Raw genomic sequence first — 20,954 nt, 5'->3', positions numbered from 1 at the left:
AAATAGGAGTCGGTAGCCTCTTATACCATCCTTGCCCAGAGTCCAGATTTAGAAGACAGATTATTTTATCACTAGCAAGTGATAAGTAGGGCTTTTTGCTTCTAGGCAAGGCAGAATCTGACATGAATATGTTTGTTTAAAATGCTCTGTGATAAATGGTTAGCTTTTAGCCTGCTTTTTAAAATTCAGCAAAAATATTATGGCCATCACACATTATTTCAATATATAGAAATCTACTTTATCCTTTTAACATATGCATGTGATATCCAACTCATGAATGTATTATAATTTTTATATTTGGTCCCCTATTAAACATTCAGGCTATTTCTGATTTTGTAATTTACAATGCTAAAGTGAATATCTTTTAAACATATCTTTGCATAGCTATGTGAGTTTTTACTATAAGATAAATTTGCTGAGTTAAAGGGAATACAGATCTAAAATTTTGATAGCTATCCATTTATTCAACAGTCATTGACTAAGTGCCTCCTATGGGATTGGCTTAGAGCTTATGTTGAGTGCTGGGGACACAACAGGTCACAATAGCAGACAGACAAGGACCCTGCTCTCATGGAGATTACATTTTGTTGTCAAATTGCTCTCCAAAATAACAAATGATATTTGGTTAATTGACTAGCTCTTTGGAAAACGTCCCCTCAGTACCCTCTCACACCGTTCACAAAAACCAATGGCAATTAAAGAACTAAACATGAAGAACAAAACCATAAGAGGATTTCTATTTAATTATAGGAAAATATTTTTAAAGCCTTAGGATGGAAAAGCTTATCTAAGCTCATACAAAACCCAAAAGCTAAATAGGAAAGTAGGGACAAATCTGGAGAGATAAAAAATTAAAACTTCTAAGCAGTGAAAGATAACATAAAATTAAAGACAAACAATAGACGAGAAGAAAATATAGCAGACAATAGACTAATGTACATAATGTGTAAAAGACAACTACAAATTAAAAAATGAGTAGACAAACTCACAAGAAAAATAAGGAAAAAATGATAAACATGCAATTTCCAGAAAAAGAAATGCAAATGACTAGTGGACTTACTGAAAGATGCTCAGTCTCACTAATGATCAGAGACATGCAAATTAAACCAACAGGTTGCCATTTTTCAGCTATCAGATTAGCAGTAATTAAAAAGGCAAGGGCACACAGAATTTCATTCAAACTCTGTTGTGGGAGTATAAATTGCCTCAGTCTTGGAGAAATTTAGAGGTACTTCTTGGCTTTCTTGAGCATAGTTTTTTGACCCAGTAATACTACTTCTAGGAATTTATCTTTCAGAAACACTGAAAGTGTGCCAAAGACAAGGATGTTCATTGAGCATTGTCTGTAATAGGAAAAACATACAATTAGGAGAATAATTAAATAAATATGGCATCTCACAACATACTTGATGAGGTGGACCTATTTTAACTGATGTTGGTAAGAACTCCATGGTACATTTTTAAGTGAAAAAAAGCAAGTCTCAGAACAATATCTGCACAATAACATTTATGTGAAGAGGATAACAGCCAAGACAGTTTGTGTGTCAATCCGTCCGTCTGTCCGTCCATCATACTGTAGGGGAGTATGATGGGATGAAGAAGTACGGGGATGAGGGAATGGGGAGACTACTGAAATCAAGAAATTGAAAATACAAACTTGGAAAAAGCCATACCAAACTGTTCGTGTGTTTTTCCTTCTAAAAAGTCAAATAAGGAAAATTCATCAGAGTCCCTTTCTTTTTCAGGTGCAGCCACGATGTATACAAGATATAAAATAGTAGAGAAGCAGAATCAAACCAGCTACATCAGCACTCCTGTTTTTAACTTGGTGTCTTTAGTTCTGGGATTGGTGGGATGTATCGGAATGGGCATTGTAGCCAATTTCCAGGTATGATCTGAAGTTTTCTTGATTATTGGGGTGTTGGGGTCTGTGTGTCTGGAGGAGAAAAGCAAGAACACAGGAGGCTAGCATCGCTCTCAAATAGTTGCCAAGTTTATACAAATGGGGTAGTTTGCTATTTTAGAAACAAATCTTTATCATTTGAAAGTCAGCCCTGCCAGGTACTTGGGAGAGACGGGGTGCACGTCTGCATGACTGTGAGAGACAGCATGCTTCAGAGTTGAGGCTGCAGGCTCTGCATCGCTCCGTGTTCTTACTGACATGGTTTGATGTGTTGGGAGATGTGTTACTTCTGCCATTGCAATGATTTCAGTAACCGCAAGAAAATAGTGGTGTGTGTAAATGTGAGTGTGTGTGCTGATTCTACCGTTTGAACCTCTGGTGTTCAATTCAAAGCGGCATCTGATTTCTTCCTTTCATAGATGAGTATACAGGTACATGGAGGTGAAGTAATTTCCTGAGGTTACTCAGTCAGCTGCAGAGCCAAAATATGGCCCTGCTGGAACAAATTAATGACTGCTGCGGAATCCACTGGATATATTCTTGCTGCGTCATGTGTTTGAAAAAACCCTACTTGTTTTATCCTAATTTGTGGATTCCTTTTATTCCTAGGTCTCTTTCAGGAAGGCATGGGACCTATTTGCCCATGGAGACAATATTTAATATTTTAAAGATACTTGTATTTCAAATGAGTACTGATTATAATGGTACTCACCTCGCAGCATTACTGCTGGGAGTCAGTGAGACAATGTACGGTACCCAGCATTCTGTGCTCAGTGGTCGTCATGGTCACCATCGGTCCATCTCTGTAGGCCGGCACTTGAGAGGACGTTGCCCCTTTGTGACAGCAGAAAGGAAGTTACTGCTGGAAGACTTTTGGTCCTGCCCCGGGGGTACTCCTTTAACTTTTTTTCCCTCCAGAAGGGGGTTGATCTTGTGTGATGCTAATTTTCACAGAAAGGTGACAGCCTTCCATGCTAGCCTACTGCTCAAGTCCATGTCCATCTGCACGCTGCACCCTGGTGTGGATGTGGGAAGCTAATAACCCCACCCCCCCACACCACTGCTTTCCACCTGTTCTCTCATGTTTCTTCCTGCATGAAGTCAGACCACAGTCAGAGAGCCCTTGGCCTATCATGCACCACGTGGGCCTCAGGGAGTCACCTTTTCTGCACTGCCCTACAGGGAGCCGTCTGTCGTTGTGGGGGACAGTCTCATAAACCCTCTGGGAAACCCAGTGCTGTGTCGTGGGGGTGCAGCAGGCTTCCTTTTATGACACAAAATCTTCAGGACAGCCTAGGGCAGGAATGTTCTCTCAGGTCTTGTAGCCATTGGGTTTTCGTTTTGGGGATGTTACAAATCCATGATTACCAGTGTTTTGTTTCCTTGTTAACACTGGAAGCTGGAAAAGTGCGAGCCAAATTTGTAGCCTCCCCGAAGCAAGCGTATAGGGCTTCAAGGAGGGCATCTTGTGAGCCCAGTTCGCTTCTGGCTCTGTTTAACATTCTGCCTCTTACATCTCTAGACAAGGAAATAAGACAAACAACACTAGTTGCCAGTGGCACTTGTCACATGGCAGAGACCCTCTGTGACATCTTACGTTTTATGATCTATGTGTGTTTTGGTTTTCATAACAACATTTATTGAAGTTTTCTATGTCATAGACATTTACAAAAATATTTCATGCTTTAACTCGTATAATCCTAGTAACTACCTTAGAAGATAGGTGGTATTGTTTTCCTCATTTATCAATTGAGAAATGGGGATCCAGGGAGGCTAATACTCTCCCAAGACCACATGAGTAATGAAAGGCAGAAGTCGCCTTTGAATCGAAGCCCTCTGCCCAGACCCTGTGGGAAAGGTTAGAATGAGGAAATCCCTGTGAGAAAAAAGCGTGTACACAATTCAGTTCTAGCATCGGAAAGCACGATAGGAAAAAACATTAAAAAGGGAAGGGGGAGACATGGAATGACACAATTTGTCTAGCAGAGCGTGGGCATGAATTGTCCAGTGGGGAACAGTATGCACTGAATGATCCCCATCACGTTATTGTCTGAGTAACTCATCATCACAAGTGATACAGCTCTCAGGGTTTAAACCATAAAGGGCAGACTTTAGGAAGAGAACCTAAGTGGTTAGATCATTAAACTTTTGGTTCCCTTTAAGGCTTCTGTGACGTGATTACATCTTGAAAAAAGCCAGAAACAGAATCCCTAACTCCTGAGAGCAAAGGGTTTCCTTGTGCATTGTTCCCATAAATATATCTTTACAACTTCCTTGTTTGATGTCCTGTCATTCATTTCCCGCATGCCATGAGCAAACCAACTTGAGCTGTTACCTCAAGAAGGATTAGAGATGTGAGGGCAAGAGAGAGAGCGTGAGAGCACTGACTCCCGTTTTCCTTGAGTGGGACTAAGTGGCATTTATCAGAAGTTCGCAGACACCTGTCTTTCCTGGACTGGCGGGTGGGATGGCTGCTTTTTGGTGTGCCCTCACCAGTCTCTGTTAATGCTTTCCTTTCCCTCAAGAAGTCTCCTTTGTGGAAGAGTCAACTTTTCTGAGGTTGAACCCTCTCAATAGTCTAGTTTTCTCAATTTTTTTACTGTTTTAAATTAACAAGAGAGTGTCCAAAAACATGCCAGATTTTTATCTTATCCTCTATCCAAAATTCATGTCTGATCTAAGAGTCATTTCCCTTCCAAAAGACATTATTGATGAGAGAATTTATACTCCACAGTGAAAAAGGCACATTGTGACGGCAACTCCCACTGAATCAAGGGCCTTTAGATCTGATCACGTGGGGTTCATGTGGGGGCCCATGAAGTTTGCAGGTTAGGATCCTAAAGGACACATTGAATTGGCCAGGGTTGAGGAAGCAAATTTCCTGACAGTACTTGGGGGGTGGGGTGGGGGTGGGGGGAGTAACAAAGTATGTAAATTCCGGGTGTTGATTTTCTTATTAGAATGAAAAGGAAATGGAGAGATTTAGATTATTCCTAAAAAACAACTCATTAGCAGTAGATGCCTTGCCTTGTGTTTATTTTCCTTTGCCCAAATGTGTCTTAACATTCAAGGGGTGAGAAGGACTCACTTTCTATAGTTCTTTCTTTCTTTCTTTTTTTTTTTGGTTTAATATTGGTTCTTTTCCAGTTTTATTGAGATATTGTTACTGAACCAGGCCCGCTTGCCCAACGCACAGCAAGCCAAACGCTGAGACACCGAGGTTTATGGCCTTGAAAAGAATATTCACAAGGCAGCCAAGCAAGGAGGCAGAAATGAGTCTCAGATTTACCTCCTGAAGGCATGAGGTTGGGGTGTTTATGGGGTATAAGCAGGGTGGTCTAAGGGTGGGAAGAGGTGATTGGAGATGAGGAAAAAGGTGAGGTAATTTGGGCTACATGTTTCTACCTATTCAGAGTGGAGGTGCTGGGGGGAGGGTATAGCTCAGAGGTAAAGTGCCTGCTTAGCAAGCAGGAAGTCCTGGGTTCAGTCCCCAGTCCCTCCATTACATATGTACATACACACACACACCTAATTACCTCCCCACCGCCCCAAAACAGAGGCACTTACAGGATCGGAGGGCGGAGTTTTCCAGCGTCTGATGTCAAAAGGCCCTTCATCAGATCCGGGTTTAGGGTCTGTGGTCCAAACCAGCCCCTAGCCAGCTCAAAGTGGGCGAGCGCTGACTCCAAGTTCCTCTAAAACAACTGGGCTGTGTGAAGTTGGGAAGGCATGTAATTAAAGAGAGGAAAAAAGAAAGAAAGAAAAAAACTAAAGTGAACTTAATTGGTGAAGACAGTTTACAAGTAAAGGGGTTTTAATAATTAGCTGTTCCCTTATCTGTTATTTTGTTAAGACAGTTCAAGAATTTCTATTAGTTAATCAGCTTCTGTTAACTCTGTGGGGCATGGTTTCACTATCACTGACACATAACACATAACACTGTATTAGTCCGAAGTGTACACCATAGTGATTTTGGTGGGGGACGACTAGGTTTATTTATTTATTTATTTAATGGTGGAACTGGAGATTGAACTCAGGACCTCGTGCATGCTCAGCATGCACCCTACCACTGGGCTATACCCTCCCTCCTCCATAGTGATTTGATACATGTATATATTGTAAAATGATCACCACAGTAAGTTTAATTAACACAGTTTTTTTCTTCGTGATGAGGTTTTGATACCAGGAAATAAATTTCCTTAGTAAATAAGTAAAAAAACATTTTTTTTAATCTCCCCTTCCCACGTGGAGGATAAAGATTTCAGATCAGTTTATTTGTGAACACTCTGGATGAAGAACACCATGGTTCTGGGGAAGCATGAGTGGCTTGAGTCAAAGAAATGTCCAGGGCGTGGGTGTGGATAGTGAACTGGGGTCAGCAGGTGCTTGGGGCCAAAACCAGTCTCTCATGGACAGTGCTTTAACTTGCTCCTTTGCAAAGCCTGTATTTTCAAGTTCAGGTGGAGACTCAGGTGGTCAATCTAAACATCACTGTTATGTGGGAAGGCAGGTGCCCAATGCACATTTGAAAGCAACCTAAATGAGGCTTCTTGTTGGGCCAGTTATGAGCATGTTTGGGGTCAACACCAGACCTTCTGCCTAGACTAGGTGTGGGGGCTGTCTTTTGGTTGACATGGCTGGTTAGAGATGCTGAGGGCTGGGGGCTTGACTGGAAGTTGCTTCTGCATCACGAGAGTAGTGTTTTTACTTAAGATTTGTGTGCTCATTTGGGGTGGCTTGGGAGGGTCAAAGTGATTACGGGGAAGCACAGAGCCTCGTGCACGCTAAGCATGCCCTACACCACGGAGCTACACCCTCCCCCTGAGTCTCGTGTACTTTTATATGAAATTTGTTTTATAGTCTTTACTGCAAGCCTGCAAGACAGAAATGATTATACCTATTTTAGATACAGATATTGTGGTTTAAGGTCACAAAGCCCAGTTGGTGGACTCCATGTTTTTTCTCCAGCACAGCCGGACTCCAAAGCCCACCATCCCCAACTCCCCTACATGTAAGGCGGACGTCACTGTGTCCTAGTCCCATGAACCAAAGTGTGCTGTGGAACAACCACGTTCCTGGTCTTTACTCCAGTGCAGGGAAGGCTTTTTTCTCTTGGTTATCTTCTGTAGGCAGCTGCATCTTCCAAAGAAAGGTGGGCATACCTGTGATACCTTTTGGCTTTGAGGAGCCCAGAGTGAGTGAGTGAGTGCTCTGCTCGAGATGTGGACAGAGGTGCGTGGAGTAACAGCATGTGTGTGACTTTGTCTTCTAGGAGTTAGCTGTCCCAGTGGTCCACGATGGCGGCGCTCTTTTGGCTTTTGTCTGCGGTGTCGTGTACACACTTCTGCAATCCATCATCTCTTACAAATCGTGTCCCCAGTGGAACAGCCTTTCCACGTGCCACGTACGGATGGCCATCTCTGCCGTCTCCTGTGCTGCTGTCATCCCCAGTATCCTTTTTACATTCGTCAGTGTCCTCTAAAGTTTGACACCCCCGTACCCCCCCCCAAAAAAAAACCATGGAGGAAGCAAAGGTTAACAGCCAAGGGTCGACATGCTTCAGAAGAACAGTTGGGAGAAAAGGGTAAATCATTAAGAAAATATCTCAACATCGTCTGGTTAGATCAAAAGTATCTTTGGGGAAAAGAATATTGTGAAAGGAAAGTGGGAAAAAATGTCTGAACACTTCAGTCTCTGTTTACTTTCCTTCAACAGGGTTGGTTTCATGAGCCATGTGAAAATATTTATTTTTCTTTGTAGTGCTTGGCTAAAGACACCAAATATTGATATTGTACTTAAAGTAATAGCCCTGTGGAGTCCCAAGAGGCCAGACTCTCTTCTCTCCCCACACATAGGTGATTAGATGGTTTGATTTACTCGTCCATATTAAGGGGTTTTAAAAAGCTCTACACCATTTATTTCTAAGTAATTTAAGATACATTTTACTTTTTCTTTTTAATCACTGATTTCATTTTCAAAAGGAAATTTTATTTTTTCTAATTCAACAATGTGAAAAGAAGAAAATATAAATTTATCATGCTTGTATATTCTGATTTAGAAGAAATAAAGAAATTTCCCTCCCTCCCCTCCCCTCCTTCCTTCCTTTTCTTTCTTTTTCATTCTTTCTTTTCCCTTTTTTAAAGAAGTATTTAACAAAGAAAATAAAAAAGCTGTAGTCTTTCAGGGGTGGAAAATTCCCCATCTTTCAAAATGTCATCTGCAGTCATCTCAAAAGCTGCAGTGTAATTAAAAATTGGTGATTACAGTAGATTGTAGGAAAATAGGGACTATTTTATTAGCAGCAGTCATGATTATTGGGCTTGGGCTGTGGTACAAAGTGGGTAAACCAGTAAAAAGATAGCATGTCATCATGTACTTCTAACTTAATAGCTCTGCATTTCTCTTCTAAAATCAGTTATACAAAATGTGAAGTCTAAGTATGGTTTTGGGCTTTGTTTTTGTTGTTTAGGGAAGGAAATTTTTAATTACAAAATTTCTAAGCACAGAGGAACCAAATCCTAGTATTGAGAAATTTAACAACAAATAGATACCCTGGTTCCTAAGTTAGTTCTTTCTCAGCTTCCTTGTCCTATTTATGGATTGGAGACATTCATGCTTTCTTTTGAAATGTATCACCTTAAAACGTTTAGCTTGTGTTAGTGGTAAGAATTATAGAACTATTTATAGTGTTAAAAGCAGAATTTCTTGGTGTAGGAAACCTTTCCTTGCTTCAAACTTTGGAGACAGATCTCTAGGTAATAAAAAGAGAGAGAGTTTTAATAGAATTGGCATTTCAGGCTGGAGTTTCACATACTTACAGTTCCCATTTTTAGGAGGTTCTTATGAGCCAGGCCAGTAGCTTCCTGAACAGAAACAGGTTATGTCCTTTTATCCAATTAACTTGAACAAATTTATCCGTAAGAAAGTATTTTGTCTTAAACATTAGCCTGGATTTATATTTCCTTTAAAGCATCTTTAAAATGCCCTCGTTTCTCCTTCCTGTATTATTTCCATGAAATGGCCTCACTTGACTCATGGAGAAACTGAGGCCTGGAGCAAGGCAGTCTTTAGACTTGTGCTTCTGAGCCCTCTCTGCTAAACCATCTATCTTGCATCCAGCTCCTACAGCTTCAAAAGACTTCATAAAATCACTAACAACGCAAAGTCCGGGTTCCTTTCCCTGAGACACATAGTCTGAGGCTGCCTATTTCTTCCATCTCAGTTTTACACTCTCTCCCCTAGCCGTGGCTCTTTCCTGTCCTCTGCTTTTGCCCACGCTCTTCTCCTTGGCTGGATTACCTTCTCCACCTTGTCTTTCTAGAGCTGAGCTGTCTGTCCCACATGGGAGCCACCGGCCACATGAGGCTGCTGAGCATTTGAGACGTGGCTAGTTTGAATTGAGATGGGCCGTAGTGTAAATCACACCAATCTCAAAGACTTAATAAAAAAAAAAAAATGTAAAATATCTCACTAATAATTCCTTACATTATTACATGTCGAAATGATAACATGTTTGATATATTGGGTTAAGTAAGATATATTAAGATTAATTCCATGGGATGGGGAGGGTATATAGCCCAGTGGTAGTGTATGTGCTTCGCGTTCTCGGTTCAATCCTCAGTACCTCCATTATTAAAAAAAAGTAATAATAAACAAACAGGTAAACAAACCTAATCCCCCCCCCCATTAAAAAAATAAAATAAAAGATTAATTCCACTGGGTTACTTTTAGCTTTTATAAATGTGGCTACTGTAGTAGAAAATTTTAAATTACACATATGGCTGCCCTGAATTTCTGTGGGATGATGCTGTTCTAGAAGGCTCACAACTTAGGTTAAGTTCAATTTAGTGAAGCTTCCTTGATACCTGAAACCCATTCCACTTTGAGTTAATAATTTTCCCCCGAGTCATGACTGTATTCTGTTCTTTTCTCTCTAAAGCGGCACATTCCCTGGACTTTGTCTGACAAGACTGTGATATTTCTGGGAGCTGAGACCAAGTCTATTTTGCCAGACTTTTCTCTGCCTCCCCATCCTCCTCCCCAGCGTGGTACCTGATGGAACTAAAGATGGGATAAAGAATTAAGTGAAAGAATTAAGAGGCTTTTAAACTATTAGAAATAGAAGTATGGTCATGACATGATCAGAGAAACTTCTATGCTTTCTATTTCTTTTGTTTTGAGAAACCAAGAAGTGGTATGCATTGGAAAACATGGGAGGTAAGGGGAGGGCAGGGAGAGGGGGTGCTGACTCCGAATTCAGAGGAGGCTCTAAACTTGGCATTGATTGACCCAACATTTTGGATTCCTAACTTTTTGCAAAAGCTTTTAAAGAGCATCTCACTTCTCTCTAGCTGTCTCTTTTGCATTCTAAGCTCAATCAAAATGGCTGTCACCACCTTTGTGCAGATAGTCTTGTCCATGGTGGGCAATAGCCTCAGTCTCTGGCCTTATTAGGCTGGCCTCTCAGGGTTTGTCCTTCATCCTCAAGGTCAGATGTAGGATGTATCTCTTTGATTTGTAAACCCTTTGGGCCAGGAAGGACAGGCTCTGCTTTTACCCACTCAACAGAAAAAGTCTGTTTTGTTTTTTTTAAGATAAAAGTTTGAATTTCTTTAGCTTCTTTTTGTATATGAGCCTTGGTACGTTTGTTGTTGTTGTTTTTAATTATATTTAATGGAGGTACTGGGGACTGAACCCAGGACCTCGTGCATGCTAAGCATGTGCTCCACCACTGAATTGTTTCCCTCCCCTTTCTTTGTAATGCTTTGGTACTTTGAAATGTTAATTTTTCCTTGAAGCTGTTGCCTTGAACATAGTATTTTAGGGAAAAAGAATTTTAATCAATATTTTTATTTAGGGAAAATAGTATTTTAGGGAAAAATACTCTCAAAAGTACACATATTAGACTGCTGTGTCAGTCATTTTGACGAAATTTAAACAAGGTCAAGCAAAATGTAGCCACAGATTAAAATTTTACTATACATAACTGACAAAGTATTACTATGGAATGACTGTTTCCATGTTGTATTTTAACTACTGTCATAATTAAACTTACGGTTTGAGATGATAAGTCACTGATATAACTGGGTTTGATTTCAGGAATGTTGGTACTAACATTTTAACACTGTGTAATGCTTATATTATTAGAAAAATAGCCTAGTCTTAACACTAAAGGACCTATTCTGTAGTTTCCTTAACAATTTCCTTTTTTTAGTGATTGCCTGTGCTTCGCTAATCTCTATAACCAAGCTGGAGTGGAATCCAAAAGAAAAGGTAAAATTTAAGCCGTTTTCAGTGTGATTGTCAAACCTGGTTCCTGGAATTATTTTAAAAAATTTGAATTCCTAATTCTCTCTTAAACCCATCAACCATCTAGGCTTAGTAAAAGGGGTGGGACATTTAAGGTAGGGAAACAATGTGAATAAAGGTGTGGGGAGGTCAGAGGAGGACCAGCATGTTAAGCAGAGAGGATGAGAACAGTGTAGAGGATAGTCTGTATCCAGATGGAGTGAAAAATAAATGTGGTCAGGGGCAATTTTGCTGGGGAGTAGTTTGTGCAAGGCTTTAAGAGGTGGGCCGAGAGGCTCATGCTTGATGTAGGTGATCAGAGTAAGTCTTTGAGGGGGAGGGTATAGCTCAGTGATAGTGTGTGCTTACCATACATGGGGTCCTGGGTTCAATCCCCAGTACCTCCATTAAGATAAATAAGTAAATAATAAACCTAATTACCACCCCCACCCCCAACAGAGTAAGTCTTTGAAGGCTTTTGAACAGGAAAGTAAATTGAAAGGATATTATAGGATGAATGTTAGTCAGACGCAACACCTGGCATGGACTGAAGAGCCGTGAGCCCAGGATTAGGATGGCAGTGAGAAGGCAGTTCCACGAATTCAGATTTCAAATCAAGATTCGCCTAGATTGGAAGCAATAGCTTGAGAATGAAAGGACATGATGAAGTGAAGATGACTTCCAAATGTTTGTCTTTGGTGAACCAAAGAACTTGTTCTCATGGACAGAGACAGATTAGGTCTCTAACAGGAATAAATGATTGCATGGGGGGAAGTGGATGGGTCTGGTTTTAGAATCATTGAATCTGAGGCTGTGGTGAAACATGGAGGAGAAATGTCCAGTTAGACATGGGGGACTAGATGTCTGGTAGGACTGAGAGCCATCAGAGCATAGGGTAGAGGGACTGGTAATTTCCAGACCAAACATCAGAACATATGGAATCAGATGTTTGGAACTGGACGGACTCATGACGGGTGCTCATCAAGACGCAGTACAGGAGAATAGATGATGCCCCAGGAGAGAAGGGAATTAGAGAAAAGCAGTCCCCCTCCCCCCCACCAAGGGGCAGGTGGAGTTACTGGTGTTATTCAAAAAGCAATTTCAGTAAAATGTCAGAGTTAGAAGCCAACTGCAGGAGGTTAAAGAAACAGAGCAGTGGTTCACTGTGTCAATCAAATGTTTGGAGGAGGAGAAACAAGATGCTGGCTACATAGGACAGCAGGCTCAGAGGAAGGATTTTCCACCACAGAGGATTCTGGCATGTGATGGGAGCCTGCAAGAGGCAAAGGAGAGAGTGAAGCTGGTGAGGACAAGAAGGATCCAGACAGAAGTGCTTCATGAAAAAGGAAACCTCACAGCCCAGCAGCCCTCAATGTACTTTACTCTTGAACCACTAGAGGGAGACCTTCCACCACAAACCAAACATTAGCTGCTGGGACGGATTCATCAAAGCATATCCTCAGACAGTTGAAAAATCTTTTTCATTTCATTTTCTGTCTTAAAAATGTGAAAAGTACCTGGTTTTCTATTCACCACATAAATTACTGTGCCATTCTTATATCGTCTTCTGTTCGCAGTATCAACGAATGCAAAGAAAACCCTTTACCTCCATTCATGGAATAGAATGATCACTTAGGTACTGCTCCAAAATGTGGAGTGCTTCAGAGCTTTCACAACACACTCCTGTGCACTGGTAGGGAGGGTGAGAATTAGGATGTCACTGTCTCATTTTATGTAGCAAGGAGATTAGAGCTTTGCCTGCATTCATACATGTACAGTGGAAGAGCCTGGACCCTTGTTTCAGGGCACTGTCATTGATATCATGCTACAAATATCCTCCCCCTACCCCCAAATTCTGCTTGTTTGTATAAGCCACCTTCATTGTCAGGGATGACAGAGGATGGGGTGGATCCCCTAGTGCTGGCACGGAAAGGAGGTGGCCTCCATTCTCCACCCCCGTAACGTAGGCTGGGCAGATTCTCCCCGGGGTGACCTGGACGAGAACAGTGGGTGGATGACCGTCTGTGGGCAGAGGGAGCAGTGCTGTCTCAGAATCTGATGCACCTCGATTAGATCTTTGTGGGTGAAAACTGGATCAAAGAAAAGAACTGACCTTCAATCTTGCACATTTGCTTGTTCACAACTGTAACCTGTAGCAAAGCAGACAGTGAAGTAAGCAAAAAAATATATAGATTATAATTTGAAATCAGAGGGCACAAACTGATGACAGTCCACAGGCTAATTTGACATGTGGGCTAAAGTTCCTATGCAGACATCCATCTTTTACTTAGTGTTTAAAAATGCTTTTGAAGTAGTTTCCAGCATGTAATTAAAAATCAGGAGATTTCTCTCTAGCTGTCACGCTCGCTCGCTTGCTCTCACACACACACAGCACTGGTGTCATATTTTCCCATTTGGCGAAAATGGAACTGAGCTGCTGATGTGTGGACTCCCCATAGTTCCTCTCTTTTTGCAACCATCAGTTTCATTTCTTTAATTATTTTCCTGTCCTCAAGGCAGCTGACTTTAGAACCCCAAATTAAAGCCATTCTCTTTCCTGCCTTCCAGTCTCTCACTTCTGGCCCCAAGAAGATAGTCGTCTTATTAGCATTTGCTTTGTAGCTGTGCTTACGTTAAAACGTCAAGCAGACCTATTTTCTGAGCTGATGATACATTCTTTTTTTTTTAGTGGAAAAGTATTATTTTATTTTTTAACATTTTTTTATTGTGTCAAATTCCAGTGTAGAGCACAATTTTTCAGTTATACATGAACATACATATATTCATTGCCACATTTTTTTTCGCTGTGAGCTACCACAAGATCTTGTATATATTTCCCTGTGCTATACAGTATAATCTTGTTTATCTATTCTACATTTTGAAATCCCAGTCTGTCCCTTCCCACCCCCTGCCCCCTAGGTAACCACAAGTTTGTATTCTATGTCTATGAGTCTGTTTCTGTTTTGTATTTATGTTTTGTTGTTGTTGTTTTTTTTAGATTCCACATATGAGCGATCTCATATGGTATTTTTCTTTCTTTTTCTGGCTTACTTCACTTGGAATGACATTCTCCAGGAACATTCATGTTGCTGCAAATGGCATTATGCTGTCGGTTTTTATGGCTGAATAGTATTCCATTGTATAAATATACCACATCTTCTTTATCCAGTCATCTGTTGATGGACATTTAAGCTGTTTCCACGTCTTGGCTATTGTAAATAGTGCTGCTGTGAACATTAGGGTGCAGGTGTCATTTTGAAGTAGGGTTCCTTCTGGATATATGCCCAGGAGCAGGATTCCTGGGTCATATGAAAGTCTATTCCTAGTCTTTTGAGGAATCGCCATACTGTTTTCCACAGTGGCTGCACCAAACCACATTCCCACCAGCAGTGTAGGAGGGTTCGCTTTTCCAAACCACAGCCTCTCCAGCATTTGTCATTTGTGGACTTTTGAATGATGGCCATTCTGACTGGTGTGAGGTGATACCTCATTGTAGTTTTGATTTGCATTTCTCTGATAATTAGTGATATTGAGCATATTTTCATGTGCCTATTGATCATTTGTATTTCTTCCTTGGAGAACTGCTTGTTTAGGTCTTTTGCCCATTTTTGGATTGGGTTTTTTGTTTTTTTCTAATTAAGTCATACGAGCTGCTTATGTATTCTGGAGATCAAGCCTTTGTCGATTTCATCTGCAAAAATTTTCTCCCATTCCATAGGTTGTTGTTTTGTTTGCTTATGGTTTCCTTTGCTGTGCAGAAGCTTGTTAGTTTCATTAGGTCCCATTTGTTTATTCTTGCTTTTATTTCTATTGCTTGGGCAGACTGTTCTAGGAGAACATTTTTGAGATGTATGAACTGATACTTTCTATAGTAACAGAGAAACACAAAACCCTGGGGTGACAGCCAGCCAGTTTCCTCTAGACGCACACATGTGGTCTTTGGAATAACCACATGGACAGTGGGTAGGTGCTTTTCAAGCCTTTCAACTTTGGGATTCCCAGTAGTGGGAAAACAAGTCATACCTGGTGTGGAAATTTCTTCTGTTGAGTCCAAATTTGCTTCCCACTCTCAGCCATTTTGTGGTCCTTACTCTGCCATTTGAAGTTACACAGACAAGTCTTAAAGCCAGAGTGTGTGAGAACTAGAAGAACTTTTGGGGTAACTGTATTCACATTCTCACTGCACAGCTGCAGCTTCCCTGACAAGCATCAGCCTGGCCTTGTTTACTGTGTTTCCTCCAGGGGTTGATTTATGTGTACGGGACCGCTTTTTCCTCTGGTCTTACCTGCTTATTATTATTTCAGTACGTACACTAAAGTGAATGCATTTAGGCTAAATTCTGCTTCTTTTTTTTGTTGTTCATAGGATTATGTATATCATGTAGTGAGTGCAATCTGTGAATGGACAGTGGCCTTTGGTTTTATTTTCTACTTTTTAACATTCATCCATGATTTCCAGGTAGGTATTTATTCAGGCAAGTGTTATACGTTCCTGATGGTGAGAATCAGTAGAAGTCTATAGAATGCTTCTTGCATTTGAAAAAAAATAAAAGAGCACTATCTTTTTTTTTTTCACTCTTATGTGTTTTAAAAAGTTTGTAAGTATTGTGCAATTTAGTGTATTCCCAAAGGAAAGCATCATGAATAGCTCTCCCAAACAATGAAATGTTCATCTGTCCTCTGCCATTTGATGCTTCTAAGTCGTAGATCCTGGTTATTTTGTGTGTGTGTGTGAGGAGGTCTCATGAGTTCCAAATAACAGGAAGTATGTCTTTTTTTAAAAAAAAATTAAAGTGTGTTGTTCAAAAATGTTCCCAAGGCAGAGAGAAGGTAGGACCTTGTCAGATTTGGCAGCAGGGGAAATCTTACCTTTTGAAACAAGTGAATTATGAGCTCAAAAGTTACAGAAAGCCAAGAAAATTCTTGAGGACCCAGGTTAAGCTCAGTACAAACCACAGTGAGATCACCTCTGAGGGGATGCAAAGCCTTCGGGGGTTTCATTGCTGGCCCTGGAATTGTTTACCTTCTTTAACAGCTCCCCCCCCCCCTTTTTTTAAAAATAGAATGTCACCCTAAGGATATCCACAGAAATCAATGGTGATGTTTGAAGAAAGAAGAATTCTATCTCACTCAACAGAAGTGGCAAACAATTTCTAGAAGTGGTACAGAGGACAGACAGGGTTTTAAGGTTGCCCTGTGTGGAATTCATCTGCTGCACATCCAGGACTTGAAATTCTTTAAGAATTCCCAATAGTTGTACCATTTCCAAAGGTACGTTTGCCTAGAGAATGTGGAGCATTTATGACATTGTAGCAATGTTTTTATAATTTTCTAAGTAGATACTTTTTTATATTAACAAATCCATTACAGAAAAGATAAGGAATTCCAGAAAATGGAGACCTCTTATTTTTGTACAGATTCTGTTATGTTTTTTCCTTTGTGTGTGAGTAATTTACATAACTACACTAAAAAATGAGGAATTCATTAAAAAGTAAAATCAGGGGATATTCATTTTAAAATTTCGTTTTTAGAGAATGAACTGTATAATTTTTATATCACAAGTGCATGTATCAAATTCAATTTATAATGATCAAGATTTAGTTAATAAACTAACACTAAGATACTATGATTTTTTTAGATGAACTAAGCAAAATGCTTCTATTGAAAGGCCTTAATACCACTATGCATATTAACTCGGTCACCATGAAGACCTCAGTTTTGAAATTCCGCCCCCTATGGGCCTCCCTGCTCACAGAGACCAAGCTTTTACCCTTGCTGCTAATTGGCAGTCTGTAGTTGTGTGATTCAAGGTGGGATGGATTCAGCAAGGCAGGTTAGAAATTAAAAGCCTTATAATGAAGGTGAAATGGAGGTGAGCAACTAATAGGAAAAACCCACTGGATTCCAGATTGCTGCTTTTCTAGAGGAGTGAGGAGGGGAAGTGTGTCTCAGGGAACATCCATGGAAGGCAGGATTATGGGAAGGAGACTTTTGCTTAATACTGAATCTCTGCAAAAGCCACCCTGTGCGAAGCATTACAAATACCACTTATAAAACCATCCTGTATTGTTACTGGCATACCTTGATATACCATCTGACCCAGAGGCTGCCACTCACATCTCGAGTTCATTTTATGCCAGTCAACATGTCGACGGGAGCGCAGGTCTGAGAGAGGAGAAAGGTAAAGGATATAGTTTATTTGCTCCTTCTCTTAATGCCTGTGGCTGGATGTTTGCACACTATATGAAATGTGAAGCAGGTCCTTTGCTCAGCAAGACCTCCACACTCCACTTTTCAATGACAAATGAAAATGACAAATCCCAAATGACAAATGAAAAGCAAGACATTCCAGAGGAAGACATGGGCCTTGAAATGTGAAGGCTTAGGTTTGAAAGCTGAAGAGAAGGAATTCTCCTTCAAGGACCTTCCAGACTATAAACCTGGCCAAGTGGTCTTGTGACTTTGAGGGCACAGGCCAAGGGTGGAGCAGCCCACCTGGACAGCCGTGGAGGGAGGGGTGAAGGGGTGGGGCTCAATAGCGGTCAGCCACCTCTGCAAGGACAAAATGTGTCTCCTCTAAGGGTTCAGCATGAGAGCCTGATACCCACGTCTGGGTTTGCTGTGACTTGTTATAATGCTGTGGCTCCCCATAACACTGGAACTGAAAGCTATGCTAAGCATTCGCTATTCTGGAACGGGGGAGGAATGCCACATACCTTTACCCAGGAACCTGTGGCAGAATGAATCCACGGTTGGGTCTCCTTTGGATCCAACTTTTGTTATCAGCACTTCTCATGATGCCTTGTCATTTTTCATTTCTGCATCTCTCTGGGAGCTCCTTGAGGGCAGAGTCTGTGCCTTAATCTTTAATTTTGTAACTCTGGCATTTACCTCCTGGAACAAAGTAGGTGCTTAATAAATACTCATTGAATGCATGAGTGAAGGAGTGAGCAAATGAAGGAATGGCTGGGGATGGTGGTAGGGTTGCATAATGAGATTTACTCTGGTTTACTGGTTAAGTGATAAACAAATAGTCTGTATCACCTTGTAATGCTGACTGTTTTGCTTTTGTGTGCTGTAAATGTTTTAGTTGTTTGGGCTTCTCCATTCTATGACAACTCTCTTCAACCTGGACAGTTACCACAGAAATTGTTACATGGGCTAGACAAAATGGTATACCTGGCTTGGCAAACTGAGAAGGCCAAAAATCTCTCCAGATGATCACGTTCCGCTGATCCCATGAAACTTCTAAAGCTGGTCTTATCCATATTTTGGTATTATTTCTAATGTCCATGAACTTGCATTTCCTTGGACCTCATGGCTGAAAGAGTAAAATAAAATGAAATATTTATTTTAGTAATTTGTGTCTCTGTTAAATTACAACGTGTCAACGGGGTACTACTGTGAAGTGTAGTTATCTGGGAAAGGATTCTAGCTCCACTTGGACTCTGTAAAGGTATAGTTTAAACCTTATGTTTTCTTAATTCATGTAGCTTTGCATTAGTATAAGATTCTTGAATATTAGTATCAGAAGTTTCACCAGATATCCAACATAAATTTGTTGAAGGAAAAAGGGGCACCTATTGACTCAAGTAACAGAGAAGTCTAGGGGCAGAGAGGCCTTTAGGGATGGCTGGATCCAAAAGTTCCACTAGGACTCCATCTATTCTCTCCTCTCAGCTCTGCCCTTCTCTCTTTTGGCATCATTCTCAGGCAAGCTTTCCCCTAGTGGGAGTGAGATGGCTTCTAGAAGCCCCAGGCTACAGACTGTCCAGTGGAAGGAGAGGACTTCTCAATCATTTCCACAAAAGCCCTCAGGTTGAAACATTGTCTCTGAATTGGCTGGCTTGGGTCACATGCCCATCCTGTAGCCCAGGGAGGTGTGATGCCGTGATTGGTCAGACCAGTGTCTCATGTCCACCTCTGGAGCAGAGAGGGGTCAACACCGTCCAGTCTACTGGACTGATGGAGTGCGAAGTTGTTTCTCAGAAGAAAGGGATGGGAAATGGATTTTGGATAGACACAAAGCCGCAGATTCCACTACGGAATCTGTTTCCGCTGACGCAGCAAGTCAGAAAAACCAACCCAATTTGATTCAGAGTAAACTAAATGATACCTGCTGCCAACCTTTTCAGTTAAAAAAAATAGTACATGTAAGCTGTGTAGGTAATAAATGTGCCTTCAGTTAACTTCAAAGTTATGTTTATACTTTTTCCAGCTTCTTGTGTTCTTATTTAACCTCTGTGAAGCTGGTCAGGCAGTTAGTTGTCACATGTTTCAGATGAGGAAACTAAGGTAAAGGAAGAGAGAGGTTCAGCGACCTGTAAGCAGTTTTACTTCTGGATGGCAACAGAGTCCAGTCTGGGACTCTTGTTTTCTTGATTTATAATCAAGTGCCTCTTTTTCTTTTCTTTTCTTTTCCCTTTCCTTTCCTTTTCTTCTTTCTTTCTTTTTCAAACTCTAACAGAGGATTCCACAGAAATTGCGTTTCATAAACCAAATTAAGTACATCAGTGTTGTGCTGTGTTTGGGTTTCCTAACATCCCTTACATGTGGCGTGGTCCCATGTTCCCATTTTTTACTCAGTTGGAGACACACTGGTCTGGTGTTTGGGCCTGGAATGAGGAAGGGGGTGTGGGAGGGAGATAAGTGGTCTCCATTCTCTCCCACTCCCTGATTCTGGCAAGTCTGTAAGCCCAGCCGTCTCCCCACACACATACTCTTGGTCTGGCTCTGAATGTCCCACATTCTCAAGGCCAGAATGTCATGCATCTGCGTCCTGTCTGTTGCACAAGAGAGCAACCACAGCCTCAAGCCCTGGAGGAGAAGCTTCTGACGCTCCTGGGTCGCCCCCAGCAGATTCATTTTCTAAAATGAAGGGCAGCAAGATGCCAAACTCATTTTGGGAGTGGCGGTGACCTCCAAAATCGATGCTTGGAAAATGCAGAAGGGAATACCAGCAGTCTGCGCTGTGGTTTGGGTCAGGGTGCTATGAGATGCCTAGTCAGCCTGCGGCCTAGGCAGTCCCTCAGTGGTGAGCAAAGCCCTCCATCCCCAGAGCCGGCTCCACCTCTGGACTCTTCAGTTACATGAGTCTCTTTCTAACTTTGGTAAACTTGAGCTGGATTTCTGATGCTTGTTCCTGTAAGAGCCTGGCTGATACAAACACCCAGGAGTTCTCCTAACATGCAAATACAGTAAACCATTGTTATCTGGACTCACAGTGCAGGGGTGAAAAGATAATTTCTAGATAAGTGGGAATTCAGCTGTTTCCATTCACAGCCCTGACTCTGAACCATGTATTCTTTTTAAAAATTTGAATCATATATATTGATGTGATTCAAAAATCAGAACAATATAAAAAGGTACTCCGTGAAAGGCCTTTGTATTTTCTTCTACCCACACTTACTCCATTCACCCCTCTTCTTGGAGGTATCCTCTTTTTATGAAAATACAAGCAGAAACACACATTTAAAAATGTTCCCTTTTTAAATTTCTACACCAAATGAAGCATAACTTGCAGACAGTTGTGAGCCCTCCTTTTTTGACTAAGCAATGTATCCTTATCAATACATGGAGAGCGTCTTCCATTTTTCAGTTTGTTCTGTTTTACACCTGTACAGTATTCCATTGTATTGGGTGTGCCACCATTTATTTGACAAATCCCCTATTTGATGAGCAATCCTGTGGTTCCAAACTTAGCGGTTACAAGTGAAGGACCTTGTACATAACAGCACTTCAAACACACGCAAGGAAACCTGTG

General features: G+C 41.1%; 1 protein-coding gene and 1 long non-coding RNA gene across 8 annotated transcripts in view; one reads left to right on the top strand and one right to left on the bottom strand.

Annotated features, from left to right (window-relative positions):
- Window positions 1-20,954, top strand: part of DRAM1 (DNA damage regulated autophagy modulator 1) — a 109,887-nt gene that overhangs the window by 16,233 nt on the left and 72,700 nt on the right. For 3 of the 7 annotated variants that reach the window (XM_074375171.1, XM_074375170.1, XM_045522493.2), the window contains exons 3-5: window positions 1,746-1,888; window positions 7,176-7,353; window positions 11,118-11,176. In XM_074375171.1, coding sequence (XP_074231272.1) covers window positions 1,746-1,888; window positions 7,176-7,353; window positions 11,118-11,176 — 380 coding nt within the window. Of the gene's footprint in view, window positions 1-1,745; window positions 1,889-7,175; window positions 7,354-11,117; window positions 11,177-12,377; window positions 12,724-15,557; window positions 15,651-16,254; window positions 18,548-20,954 lie in introns of those variants that run through there. The other 4 variants (XM_074375168.1, XM_074375169.1, XM_010962796.3 and 1 more) reach the window with 3 other exon arrangements.
- LOC105075045 (uncharacterized) lies at window positions 1,745-7,187 on the bottom strand. Its single transcript, XR_012510706.1, has 4 exons — window positions 6,913-7,187; window positions 5,471-5,612; window positions 2,616-2,737; window positions 1,745-1,936 (listed from the first exon to the last, which is right to left on the bottom strand). It is a non-coding gene; the product is annotated as an uncharacterized LOC105075045 (long non-coding RNA).

The sequence above is a fragment of the Camelus bactrianus genome, chromosome 12 (assembly GCF_048773025.1).
Source record: "Camelus bactrianus isolate YW-2024 breed Bactrian camel chromosome 12, ASM4877302v1, whole genome shotgun sequence".
NCBI classification, from domain to species: domain Eukaryota; kingdom Metazoa; phylum Chordata; class Mammalia; order Artiodactyla; family Camelidae; genus Camelus; species Camelus bactrianus.
Note: the sequence above shows the minus strand (reverse complement) of the source record. Positions and strands in the feature narration are given on the sequence as shown.